General features: G+C 44.5%; 1 protein-coding gene across 1 annotated transcript in view; it reads left to right on the forward strand.

Annotated features, from left to right (window-relative positions):
- Nucleotides 1-12866, forward strand: part of engase (endo-beta-N-acetylglucosaminidase) — a gene marked incomplete at its 3' end in the record, with an annotated part of 82035 nt that overhangs the window by 14684 nt on the left and 54485 nt on the right. The window contains 2 exon segments of the mRNA XM_049560236.1: nt 4749-4828; nt 4959-5160. Coding sequence (XP_049416193.1) covers nt 4749-4828; nt 4959-5160 — 282 coding nt within the window.

Genomic DNA, 12866 nt, shown 5'->3' on the forward strand with positions numbered 1-12866 from the left:
GAGCATGTGAGTGGAGCGGAGCGGGTGAAAATTTCCGCTCCTCGCTCGCAGACCTGTCACTTTGCGCCGCTCGTCCGCTCCGCTTGGTTCTGCGCATTCTGCGCATTCTTCGCTCCACTCCGCTCCATCATAAATTTTATCCCACTCCACTCGCTCACCACTCCACTCAAAACAACTGCGTCATACTACCCTAACCTGTAATCTTTCACAAATAAAACGGGCCCATTTTTCCGACAGCCTATTGGTCCGACATCCCATTGTTCCAACCATATTAAACCCATTGTTCATGATGCCCTGTGGTTAAGGTCTGGTTAGGTTTAGGCACAAAAACCACTTGGTTAGGGTCAGGAAAAAAATCATGGTGTGGGTTAAAATGAAAAAGAAAGTGGCAAACACATAAGCCGTGAGCCTGCTTCAACTCAAGCCTTTCCCAGCTGACCCAGAGCTGGTCGCAGCAGACCATCAAGGCAGAAATACGCCCGCCAGGAGCCGTTCAGCACCATGGAGAGCTCCCCACACAACCCCGACCCCAGAGTTAATAACAGGAGGTTATGGTGTTTTATTCTCTCCTCTCTATGACACTTGTATCTCAACCAGTAGCCTACTTTTGTTGCGTTGCTGATCCTCTATGGTACACAAATAGGCTACAGTAATAATCACATATCGGAACAACGGGACGTCTGACTAATGAGAGGTCGGAACAATGAGAGGTTGGAACAATGCTACGGCACCAATAAAACATGAGCTTGGTAGATTCTCCGGGGAAGCCCTCTCGCCTCTCCCCGCCGTTAGGCACCGTTCTACACGGTACCGCTGGCAGGGTGGAAATAGTCAAAGTGTGGAGGAGACGGACCAGGTTAAGCGGCCAACCTCTGAAGCCCTCTCGCCTCTCCCCGCAGTTAGGGACCGTTCTCCAGTGGTACGCTGCTTCTCTTCTCAGTTTCTTTTTTGAAGTACACAGTAAACTCCATAGTTTTGAAAGAAAATAGTGTGGGTGTGCGCAGGTGCAAAGATGCATTCTGGATGGGGCATGAGCAACCGGAGCGAAATTGGAGCGAGAGATAAGGCTCCACTCCACCTTTTAAAAAAATAGCCGCTCCTTGCTCAACACAAAATCCTCCCGCTCCCCGCTCTGCTCCGCTCACATGCTCTGGTCCCAACCCATTAAGAGCCTTAAAAACAAGTAAAAGCACTTTAAAATCAATCCTAAAAGATACTGGAAGCCAGTGAAGGTTAGCTAAAACTGGGGTGATATGCTCTCTCTTTCTTGTTCTAGTTAACAGCCTGGCAGCAGAGTTCTGAATTAATTGTAATTTGTCAATGGATTGCTTTGGAAGACCGGTGAAGAGAGCATGACAGTAGTCAAGTCTGCTTGAAATGAATGCATGTACCAGTTTTTCAGCATCTTGTTGGGATAGGAATGGTCGCACCTTTGAAATATTTCGTAAGTGAAAAAAAGCTATTTTGGTCACCTTCTTTATGTGAGATTTAAAATTTAGGTCTGAGTCAAGGATAACAGCCAGGCTCGTGACTTCAGATTTAACCTGCACAGCCGAACTGCCAAGTTTGGAAAGAATTATCTCCCGTTTTGTTTGGGGACCAACTAATAAGATTTCGGTTTTGTCACCATTTAATTTAAGAAAATTGGTTTGCATCCACTTGTCTACTGCAGCCAATCCAGATGTTTGATGACAGATGGATTGGTCATAACTTGGGTCTAGTGAAATATATAGTTGGGTGTCATCTGCATAGCTGTGGAAATTGAGGTTGTGTTCTCTGTGTCGTCACCTAATGGAAGCATGTACAGTGAAATATAAGAACTGGAGACTGACAATACACTGATATATGGGTCTGATAACATTTTTAATAAATCGACATCACATCAGACAGGATGTGAGTGTTTCTGTGACTTCCTGTACGGACAGCAGCTGCCTGCTCTCACCTACTTTCCAAGCAAGGCACAGTTCCTCTCAAATGAGCCTGTTGTCTCAGGAAAAGAATGATTTTGTCGGAGACAGACAAAAAACAAAACGAGAGCGTAATTCATTACATTTTGTCCTTCTTTTGTGAGCTGCAGACACTGCTAGAATCCTGGGCTGTAGGTAGAGGAGTTAGAAGCCACAGATGTAAAGGAGGATGGTGTTCCTGAGGAGCCAGTTGCATTAATGGTTGACCAAGTTAAACTGGTTGTTGTACTGGTAAGTGAGGTGACTGAGGTGTTGTCTTCTCTTTCTTCTAAAATCTGCTCAGTAGGGTGTTTGTAAATGTACAAGGACCATCTAAATCGGACTCAGGTCGAGACCTCTGCAAGCCAAGGCCAATGGTGCATTCATCCGCTGCTCGGGTGGTTGTTCTTCAGAGTTCAGTGTGTTAATGAGGTTTAAGTTTTAATGTGGAAACAAGATGGACACTACAGAGAAGATGTGTTGTATTTTATTGGTCAGATTATTTAAACAACACGCAGACTATGAAGAGCAAAGGAAGCAGATCAGGTGAGCCATGAAATGTGATTCTTCCAAGTACGGTGTGTTAATGAGGTTTAAGTTTTAATGTGGAAACAACATGGACACTACAGAGAAGAAGTGTCATATTTTATTGCTCAAAGCATTTAAACAACACATAGATTATGAAGACCAAAGGAAACAGATCAGGTGAGCCATGAAATATGATGGGGTCAGTCATTCTTCAGATTTTTCTAACATCATGTGAATGCAGGACAAGGCTGTGGAGGTTACTGAGACAGCTGCAGTGCTACGTGCCTCAAAGAAGTTTACATTGCCTATGTGGGATGCAGAAATGTGTTAAAGTGAATATTAGCTTTATTGATATAAACTTATACATGACTGGTACTGCAATGAAGAGGAGTTTTGTGGGGCGGGCAGCACGAGCTGTCAAATGTGCTTGTCCTTTGCGGAGTGTCACACCGTGTTTTGCTAAATGAATGAAACCCCATGTGTGTAGAGAGACGTGAGCTCTGAGTCTCAGAGTCATTAAGGTCACATGTGAGCCGTTGACCCACCTGGCCATTTTCTGTCGTTAGGGTTAGATGGGTCCAGGTGTGAATGGGTGTTAAGGTGTCTGGGGAATAAATTTAGGATTGCATTGTAAGTGGTGTTGTATGCCACTTCCTCTGTTTAGCAGTGGTCATTCCAGTTTGACGGAGATGGCTTCTTTCACTCTTCTTTCAAACTGTTTGTCTTCTCTGGCCAAGATGTGTACATTGCTGTGCTGGAAGGAAATGTGCCCTCTCCTTTAGATGTAAGTGGACAGCTGAGTCTTGACCCAAGGAGCTGGCTCTCTTGTGCTGTGCCATGTTCTTGTGGAGTGGTTGTTCTATTTACCCAGTGTACAAATCTGTGCAATCCTGGCTTCATTGAACTGCATACACTACTCATTACTCAATAACGTAGTGTTTGCTGCTGTATATAAAAAAACTGAGCAAACCTCTCCTCCTCAGATGACAGAAATACATTAAAAACATTGGCCCAACAGTCAAAGACAGAACAGAAATACAAGACAAAGAATCCTCAAAACCCACTTACTGCAAGTCTCTGTGTTGCTAAATACTACAATAATTAAAACAGTCTAATATTGATATACAATAGACTCTGTTTAGTTTATGATCTAAATGAGTGTATTTAGTCTGACTACTAAACTTCACCATCAGTCACACAACATGTAATCTGTTAAAAGAATAAACCTTCAAATCGGACAAATAAAATAAAACTCTCTCCAATTCAACACAAATGAAAAGTTTATATAAAACTTCATATTGTTGAGTCAACATCTAAACCAATCAGCTGTTACGAGGCAGGTGTTTTCCATCATGCCCTGGGTCATGCAGTTGGTGGAGAGCAAAAACAGTGCCTGGTTCTAAAAACTGCAGCGCCTCAATCTTTTGAGAATATCGTTATTCACTTGTGCACGATGTCAGAGCAAGTCGGGATGAAGCTGGACGCAAATCCGACTAGCATGCGTTGTGCAGTGATCAGCTGTGATTATTCTGCCTAGGCCTGGCTCATCTCGAATGAGCCTATTATTAACAATGTGGCAAGGTTGCAAGGCACTGCCATTGGCAGGTGCCGTTGCCATGAGGGGGTGTACTTGGTCTGAAATAGTGTTTGGGTGTCTGGTGCATGTCAAGTGACATCCACATGAATGTTTCCAAGTAGAACACTGCATTGTAGGAAGGTCTCAAGTCCACTCTTAAATGTGGAGACAATGTCCGCCTCCTGGACTTAAACTGCAAGATGGTACCTCATAAGAGGTGCCTGATAGCTGAAGGCTCTGGCTTCCATCCTACTTTTGGAGACATCAGGAAAAACTAGTAACTTCGCATTCTTGAAGTGCAGTGATTTGTTGGGATAATATGGTACTATCTCTGAGATATGATGGAGCCTGACCATGGGTCATGAAAACAGCATATTCTGATTCAATATTCTAAATAAGCCCTTCTTTCGAATGTAGCATTTTCTGATTAAGACGTGGGACATGCCGGTATTTGTCAGGTTTTAGGAGCGTTCTTTGGACATGTATACAGCATCTTTAGAATATGCTTCTCAATTGGGGTGTTCACCGCAATTTGCAACCCACAGCATCTTACCTTATCATCAAGTGTTGTTTTGTTTTTGTTTTGTTTTTTTTTTAAAGAGAAAAACAAGTCTTGAAATGTGTTTTACTGCCCAGACTCCCATGTAGAGTTTATTCAAATGCATGAGTCTCACTTTACCACCTTGTACTTTCATTAGGTTGGAGTCTTGTTTGGATCAACCAATGGATTCAAGCAGTGTCCATGAAGTGATCAAGTATCTTCCCTCACCACTACCAGGTGAAGAGATTTTGTTGCTAGTAGTGCATCTGTAAGACAGTCTGAAAAAATCTGAGCTGCAGTTAATGTCTTGGTGTGTAGAAATCAAACCACACTTTAAACATGTTGTTTCATTTCCTCTCCCTCTCAGTCAAACATTACGATGCCGAAACCACTGAACCAATCAGTTGTGGTCTTCAAACTTTGGAGGAGCTGTTGTTGTGGAAACGAAGTGAGGCAAACCCCTTCAATGTGGCAGTAGTCCCCCTGGCACCTCGGGAGCCTCCCCTTACTAGTTGTCTACGTCGGACATTGGTGTCTCATGACATGATGGGTGGCTACCTAGATGACAGGTATGGATGCATAGTTTGGGATTAAAAACTTGTAGTTTTCTGGTCATTGAGACCTCTGCTTCTTAAAGTTATACTCCCTTCCTTCGAGCTCATGACTCATGTACAGTTCACAAGGATATTTCAAGACTTTGGGGCACTACTTGGTGCTATAGGTAGTGTACACTTCATTGTCCAAAATGCATGCACGCCTGAACACAACTCTGATATATGACTGTTCAGCATGTCATTCCAAAGCTGTGTAACATGTAACTTTTGTGGAAGATGTTGAACCTGCTGCAGTGATTTACTCTCATTCAAACACAAGAGCATCAGTAGATGATCAGGTCTGGACATTGGATGGGGTTGAAGTGTGGGCTCTGGCTTTGTATACGTATGTTAAGGCTGTCAGCATTAATGCGTTAATCACGATGCAGTTAAGGTCTATACATAATGCTTTTTTTTATATGCTTTTTTTTATGTGATTGCATTTATCTCGTGCTGCTATTTTGTCTCTTCAGTGAACCCTTACTTAAAGCTATAGTGCGTAACTTCTGTCGCCTCCCAGGGGATAATGCGTTATTACAACTAATAAGCCGGCGGCACTTCCATGTACACAGAGTAACACTTGCCACACACCGTGTACACAGAGTAACACTGGCCAGTTGCCACACACCGTGTACACAGAGTAACACTCGCCACACACCGTGTACACAGAGTAACACCCACCAGTCGCCACACGCCGTGTACACAGAGTAACACTCGCTTCACACCGTGTACACAATGCTACACAACGTGGCGAACACCAGGCTGCTAACATTACATTACGTTCATAGCACCACTTCCAAGAAAATAATAAAGTACTAGGTCCAGTACATGTAACAGCAACACATAGTACTCATAATATAATTATAAACCACGTCACTTACTTATCCAACAGCAGCAAGGCAACATCCGTGTCTGCCCTCAGCCCAATTTCTTCCTTCAGGGCTCTCCACCGAGGAAAAGCAATGCCAATATAAATCCTTGTTTGCCTTCTTCGTCGGTCACTTTCCTTCTTTGCTAATAGACCTTCAGCCGAACGTCCAGGCTTTTTCTTTGTGGTAAGATCCACTTCTGAACCATGTCTCGGCTGCTTCTCCGCCATGTTGCTTTCACTTTGTACCTGCGCTCTACCTCTTGCTGTGACGCTCTCCGCTCGTCCTCCCCCTCCCTTCTTGTTGTGAGGAAGCATTTCCTGTGCGCCAGCGCGGGAATGTTGCCGGTCTACACTCATACTAAAAATGATATATATTGAAAAATACCGCAAGATGTTAGAGGAGCCGATCGGCTTAATCAGCATTGTGTCATCTCCTCTAGTAGTGGTGTTGAGGCGAAAATCGGTGCCTGGAATTGGGCCAGATGGCTCACCTCGTTCTTTTCTTCTCAAACAGACTTTCTTTGTCTTCCATTAGATATCAAAAACTCAAATACTCAGAGGTCAAAAAATCACTGGAGACACATAGAATCAGATGCAACTGAGTTTAATGTGCTCGCAGGCAACAAACACATCACAACTCAATGAGTCGAGCTCCGGAGCAAGACTGAAGCTTCACTTTCTGCGCTGCTCCCTTTTATGCTGGTGAGGATTCGAGAGAATCTCCACCTTTTTCCTTTAGTCCATCCTACCCACTGGTGGCAGGCCCTTTTGTCTTTGTTCAGACATGCCTGGACATGCCCAGACATGTCCTAATAGTGTACTACTACTACTGTCTACTATTACACTTCAGGCAATACATGGTATGGTATGTGTGTGTTTTCAATATATGAATACGCAAACTTGTGTAAAAGTGCTTTGCCATACATGGATACATAAAACATGGTTACATGAACTCCAAACTTAATCAACTTATGCAAATAAAACATTTACCTGATTAGTGATTAAATCTTACACGACATTCCCCCCTTTGGGGCTACATAGTCCCACTAAATGCTGAGGGAGGAAACTATATATTCCCCCCTTTGGGACCAGAAGGTCCCACACTATAATCTACATGAATCAGCAAGCTTGACAGAGGAAAAAATATATTCCCTCCTGTGGGACTTGAAAAGTCCCATACTACAGAACCATTATCAGTATACATCACACATAAAACAGTTCCAGCAATAATTCCCATGAACACACTTCTATCTAATTTCTCTGAATGTTATTGATGTTGTAGTGTTTTGAGTACAAGAGTTATACTGGGTGCCCTTGCTGTCATTTTCCAGTATATGCGTGATTAATCACTGTAACTTTCTCATATATAGGTTACAGTAAGCAAGGTACATAGTTATCTTTGCTGTTAATGCTGCCTAGTTACTATCCGTCGGGCACATAGGCGGATGTGCCAGTCATCCGCAGGCGCAGGTAGGACGCCACCTGGTCCCTCAGCATCTCAATCTCCTGTTGCAGCTTGCGGTGGTTGACCAGTTGTCGCTGTAGGTCATCCCTAGCCTGGGCTCAAATGGGGGCTGGTCCTCTGACATGGCTGGGCACTCTTGGTAGGCCAACCTTGGATTCTGCTGCTTTGGATACAGGGATCTCCACATGCTGGCCATGCTCTGCACCTATCTGTGTGTTGGAAAGGACATTGTTTATTTCAATTCACTTCCCTCCTTTTCTTCCTAATTCACCTGTGGTATAGATAACCTATATATGTTAATCAGTCGATTGTTAGTATGGGTTTGGTAACAGCAAGGTTTTTCCTGAATCTATTGCCAATTATTTGGTTATTTCTTACCCTGAATCGGCTCTCCCTCTATACAACCTCGTATTCCCCTTCCAGGTTCCCCTTCATTGGCTCATATAAGTTTATATTGTCAGCCATATTCTCACATACGTCCGTATTGTCAATCGCGGTTTCATATAAATCGTTGTTCAATCTTTTGGGTGCATAGGATCTTACCCACAGTTTATCTAGTTTCCACAATTCGCCTTTCTCGGGGAGCTTTTCCTGCTGTTGTATCAGCATAACAAATTGTCCCGTGGCCGTTCTCATGGCCCTTCTTATCAGGATCTGCACTAGGGGAAGGACGCAACAGATTATCAAGAGAACAGTCAATAGAACAAGTCCAAATATTACTCCTATAGTCCATAAGATTTTTCCAACAGAGAACTTTTCTAAACAGTCAAGAATTGATGAGGTTTTAGTGTTCTAATTAGAGTGTTGTACCTGTTGGTCTCTTAATCTATGCGTGTTTTCTAAATCTTAAATCAGGTTGCCGTCTTCGCCTGTAAGCCATTGCTGTTCATGGGGATGGCTGTACAGCATTATTCCCCTATTACATCACAGACACCTTGGTCTGGGGCTAACATTGTTTCGATGACAAGTCTGTTCTGCACAGCCATTAGGGATGTAGCATGCCACTGTTCACTCACACCTTCCAGTGCTGTTATAGACCAGTTTACGAACCTCTGTTGATTATACCACAAACAGTTCACCCAGCGGCTATTACGGGCTGCTATTGGGCGTTCATTATGGTCCCTACAAATGGCATAGCACCTAATCCTCTACCTCCCCCTATCAGGCATCTCCTATGGCCTGATGTTCTGACAGGATCCCTTGTAGCACCTGGTCCCATGTGATGTATATTTTCTCATACTCTGGCCAGGGTTTTGGACCCCCTATCGATCTACGTACCCTCTTCAGCCCATCATCAGCCAAACTTATTATAGTCAATCCAAGTCTGATTAGTTTGCTTATGGGTGACACTTTCCTTACCAGCATTGGATCAATTGTTCCGCCTCGAGTGTGTTGTTGCTACTAGTGGAATTCTCTAACCAATGTTCGATGTCACCTCAGGCTACACAAAAAGGGAAATACAATATCTTGAGCCAAATGCACTACTGGTGGTACTTGAAATTCTTTTTTAATTTGCTCAGGAGCCCCTTTAAGACTGATTGGGCAGATTTCCCTATTACTGACATAATTGTTTTCCCTGCCGCCAACCACATAGTACCCTGCGCAAAAACAGGTGTCTCGTTGTTCACAATCCTCTATACCCGGGAGGGGCCTAACACTAGGTAGGCCTAATTTTCTGTGGCAGGCTATGCACGAGCTGTTAGTTACCTGCTTGGCAGAGTACTCTAACCACTGATAAAACATATTAGATCTCCATGTGGTACTTCTAATTAGTTCGGTGTCTCGTACCGGCGTATTTCTGGTTCTTCTATGGGGGTTTCGGTTTTAGTTTGAGCCATTGCTGAGCCAGTTCTACGGGTACTGTGTGCCAGGTGTCTACATTGGCACATTTTTCATTATCACACCAGACTCTTGTTGTCACCATCCCTTCTACACTACATTGTGGTCCTATAGACCGGCCATGCAACCTAACATTTCCTGGACCTTCCACTAACACATCATCATAAGCATGTGACTTATAGTAAGTCAGCTGCATGATCTCTCTGTAAGGTATCTTGCCCTGTTTTGCGGCCATGGTCCCTAGTGCTACTGCACACTAGTTGTGCCTGGCCTTGTCTGTCTGGTTCTGCCCCTTCACTCTGTTTTACTCATACCAGGATAAGCAATAGGGTTAGTAGCATTATTATTCCCACTTTAATTCCTCCCCCCCATGTTGTCTGTGTTCTCAACCTTTCCCTGTGCTGGTCTATTGGGGGGCTGTTCCCTGGGCTGTTCCTCTGGGGTCTGAGTCTCCTGAGTCTGTGCTGCTTCTGTCTGAGTCTCCTGTGTCTGCGTCTGACCTTTCTGTGCTTCTAGCTTCGCCTGTTTCTGAGCTGCTGCTTTCTTCTCCCTGCTCTCTTTCTGCCTCTGCTCTCTCTCCTCTCTCTGTTCTCTCCGCACTTGGGCCCTCATCATCAGCCCTGCGGCTACCAGGTGGCGACTCATGAGGTTCATTGTCAGCCACTGAGGATGGGGTGTTTTCCTCTGAGGTGCTCTCTGTCGACACTCTCTCTGGGTTGTTAGCTCTGCAGCAGTGGTTAAAATGGAACCAAACGTCCTTACCTTCTACTTTCAAGGCATTTGGTGTAGCTAATATGACCTTGTGTGGACCTTCTCTGCGTGGCTGGTCCCACTTCCTTTTGAACACCTTGACATACTCTCCAGGAAGTATGCGTTGAAGGTCTTCTGAGATTTCGACCCATGTGTGCTCGGTGGTGCCTTTCACCTGCTGGAAGATAGCCCTATGGATACGGGTTAGACTTCGTAAATAGTCAAACATTTCATTTTGCAGTTGCTTCAATGGGGGCCCTTCGTAGGGACCCCTCAAATATGGTATTGGCATGGGTGGACCCGTAAGCATTTCATGCGGTGTTAGATGCGTGATTCTGCTGGCTTGTGAGCGCATAGACATTAGTGCAAGCGGTAAAGCATCCACCCAGTTAAGCTTGTCTCCACTATCTACTACTATTTTTGCTATTTTTGTTTTCAGAATCCCATTTGCTTTTTCTACTGCCCCCTGTGATTGAGGGTGGTAAACACAGCCAAACTTCTGTTTGATACCTAGTTACTTCAATGTTTCTTGTATTACATTAGATTCAAAGTGTTTTCCATTATCTGATGATATGGTATCCAGCATCCCAAATCTCGGGAAGACTTCTCGGCAGAGGAATTTTGCAAGTGTTCTATGATCTGATCGGCTGTAGCTGTTGCTTCTACCCATCGGCTGTATCTGCATATGACCACCAAGACGTATCTCACTCTTCTTACTCTGGATTGTGCTCCCATGTCTATGTAGTCTAACATGAGGTGTCTGAAAAGACCGTCTGGAGGTGGTATATGCGCCAGTGGGGCTGTAAAAACTCTCCTGATGTTGTATCTTGTGCAGATCTCGCATTCGCCTAGTACTCTATCTACTGTGGCTGCCATGAATGGTGACCACCATGTTGCTCGCAATGTCCGTAGGATCTCCCCCCTTGCGCAATGGTCATTACCATGCGCCCAAATTATAGCATGTCGCAGCAACAAGGTTGGCAGTACAAAATTGCCATGACTGTCTCGCCAGAGACCATTTGTTGGCCCCTGTGCTTGTGTTCTGATAGCGCCACGCTCGATCCACAGTCGTTTTTCAGCCTCACTTACTCTGTTTTGCGCAGCTACAAGAGAAGGCATGGTAGTGAGGGGTTCACAATCTTGGATGGTTAACATGGGTGCCATTACTGCACCTATTGCTGCCTGTTTGGCTGCTATATCAGCTAGGTTATTACCTTTGGCTATCAACAAATCAGTCTTTTGGTGGGCTGGACATTTGATTATAGCTAGGGCTTTGGGGAGGAGCATAGCCTCCCACAAGTCAACAATGGCTTCCCCATGTGTAGCTGGGGTGCCGTCCGCTCTACGAAACCCTCTCTGTTTCCAAATGTTTGCGTGGATGTGGCACACTCCATATGCATATGCTGAATCTGTATATACATTCAGTGACTTTCCCTTAGCTAATCTGCATGCTGCTGTTAGAGCTTTTATCTCTGGGCGGAGCAGGGCTGAGCAAGTTTACATGATCGTATAGTCACAAAATTCTGATCGTTTTTGAGCTGTACAATTCCATAGCCTGCATGACTGCCTGTGGCGTCCCGAAAACAGGAGCCATCAACGAACAATGTGATGTCAGCTGAAATGGGCTGATTGTGTAAATCTTCTCAAGCGCACATAAATTTGTCTGTGTCATGAAGACAGTCATGTGGTGCACCTTCTGTGGGTAGAACCATTTTGGTGGCTGGATTAATGATGGTACAATGTTGAATGTCGAGCTCAGGAGTTGACAGGATAACCTCATATCCTGTGTGTCTGGCCTGTGTCAAAACGAATCTGGGACTTGTCAGCAGGGCCTGAAGCTGGTGAGAGGTGTACAAAGTTACAGGATGTCCCATTGTTAACGAGGATGCTTTTTGAAATGCAAAGACAGCTGTGGCTAGCCCCTGATAACAGGGAGGCAAACCGGCCTCTATGTTATCGAGCTTAGTGCTATAATATGCTAGTGGTTATTTACCTGTGGGTGTGTCTTGCATCGCGACGGCACGGCAGCATTTCTCTGCTACGTAGAGATGAAAAGGTTTGGAGTAGTTAGGAGTGCCTAACGCTGGAGTGGACTGCTCCAGCGTTAGGCTTGGAACGCACCTTCTGCTTCCTCCGTCCAGGACAGCTGTGCTGTGTTGTTTGTCTGTCCTGCTGCTCTTACTAAAGCTCTAAGTGGAGCAGTTTTTATAGCATAGTCACAAATCCATGGCCGACTGTATCCTGTCATGCCGAGAAAAGATAGCATTTGGCCCACCATCTGTGGTTGAGAAGCCTTACTTACTGCCTCTATCTGAGATGGGGCAATGCACTTTTTATCCCCACTCAACTGTCTGCCCAAGTACTCTACAGACTGCTGGCAGAACTGCAATTTGTCTTTACTAACCTTGTGTCCCCCCTCTGCTAATGCTATGAGCACTGCAATGGAATCTTTTGACATTATTCTTTTAAAGAGCAACAGACAAGCAAATCATCTGCATATTGTAATACAGTGCTTGGCACATTCAAATTAGCTAGGTCATAATGCTGACATTCATAAGTGAACGCAAACAAATATTGAGAGTCTGGGTGTAGCGGTACACTGAAAAAAAAACAACATAAATAAATGATTGTATACCACTGTGTGTCGGGTGGTATGTTTGAAAGCAACGTGTGTGAATCTGGCACATGTGGCGTCTCTGTTTCCACCACTGCATTAGCTGCTCTTCTGAGGAATTTGGTTTCTTGATTGGAAAAATG

Source organism: Epinephelus fuscoguttatus, linkage group LG19 (genome assembly GCF_011397635.1).
Source record: "Epinephelus fuscoguttatus linkage group LG19, E.fuscoguttatus.final_Chr_v1".
NCBI lineage: Eukaryota > Metazoa > Chordata > Actinopteri > Perciformes > Serranidae > Epinephelus > Epinephelus fuscoguttatus.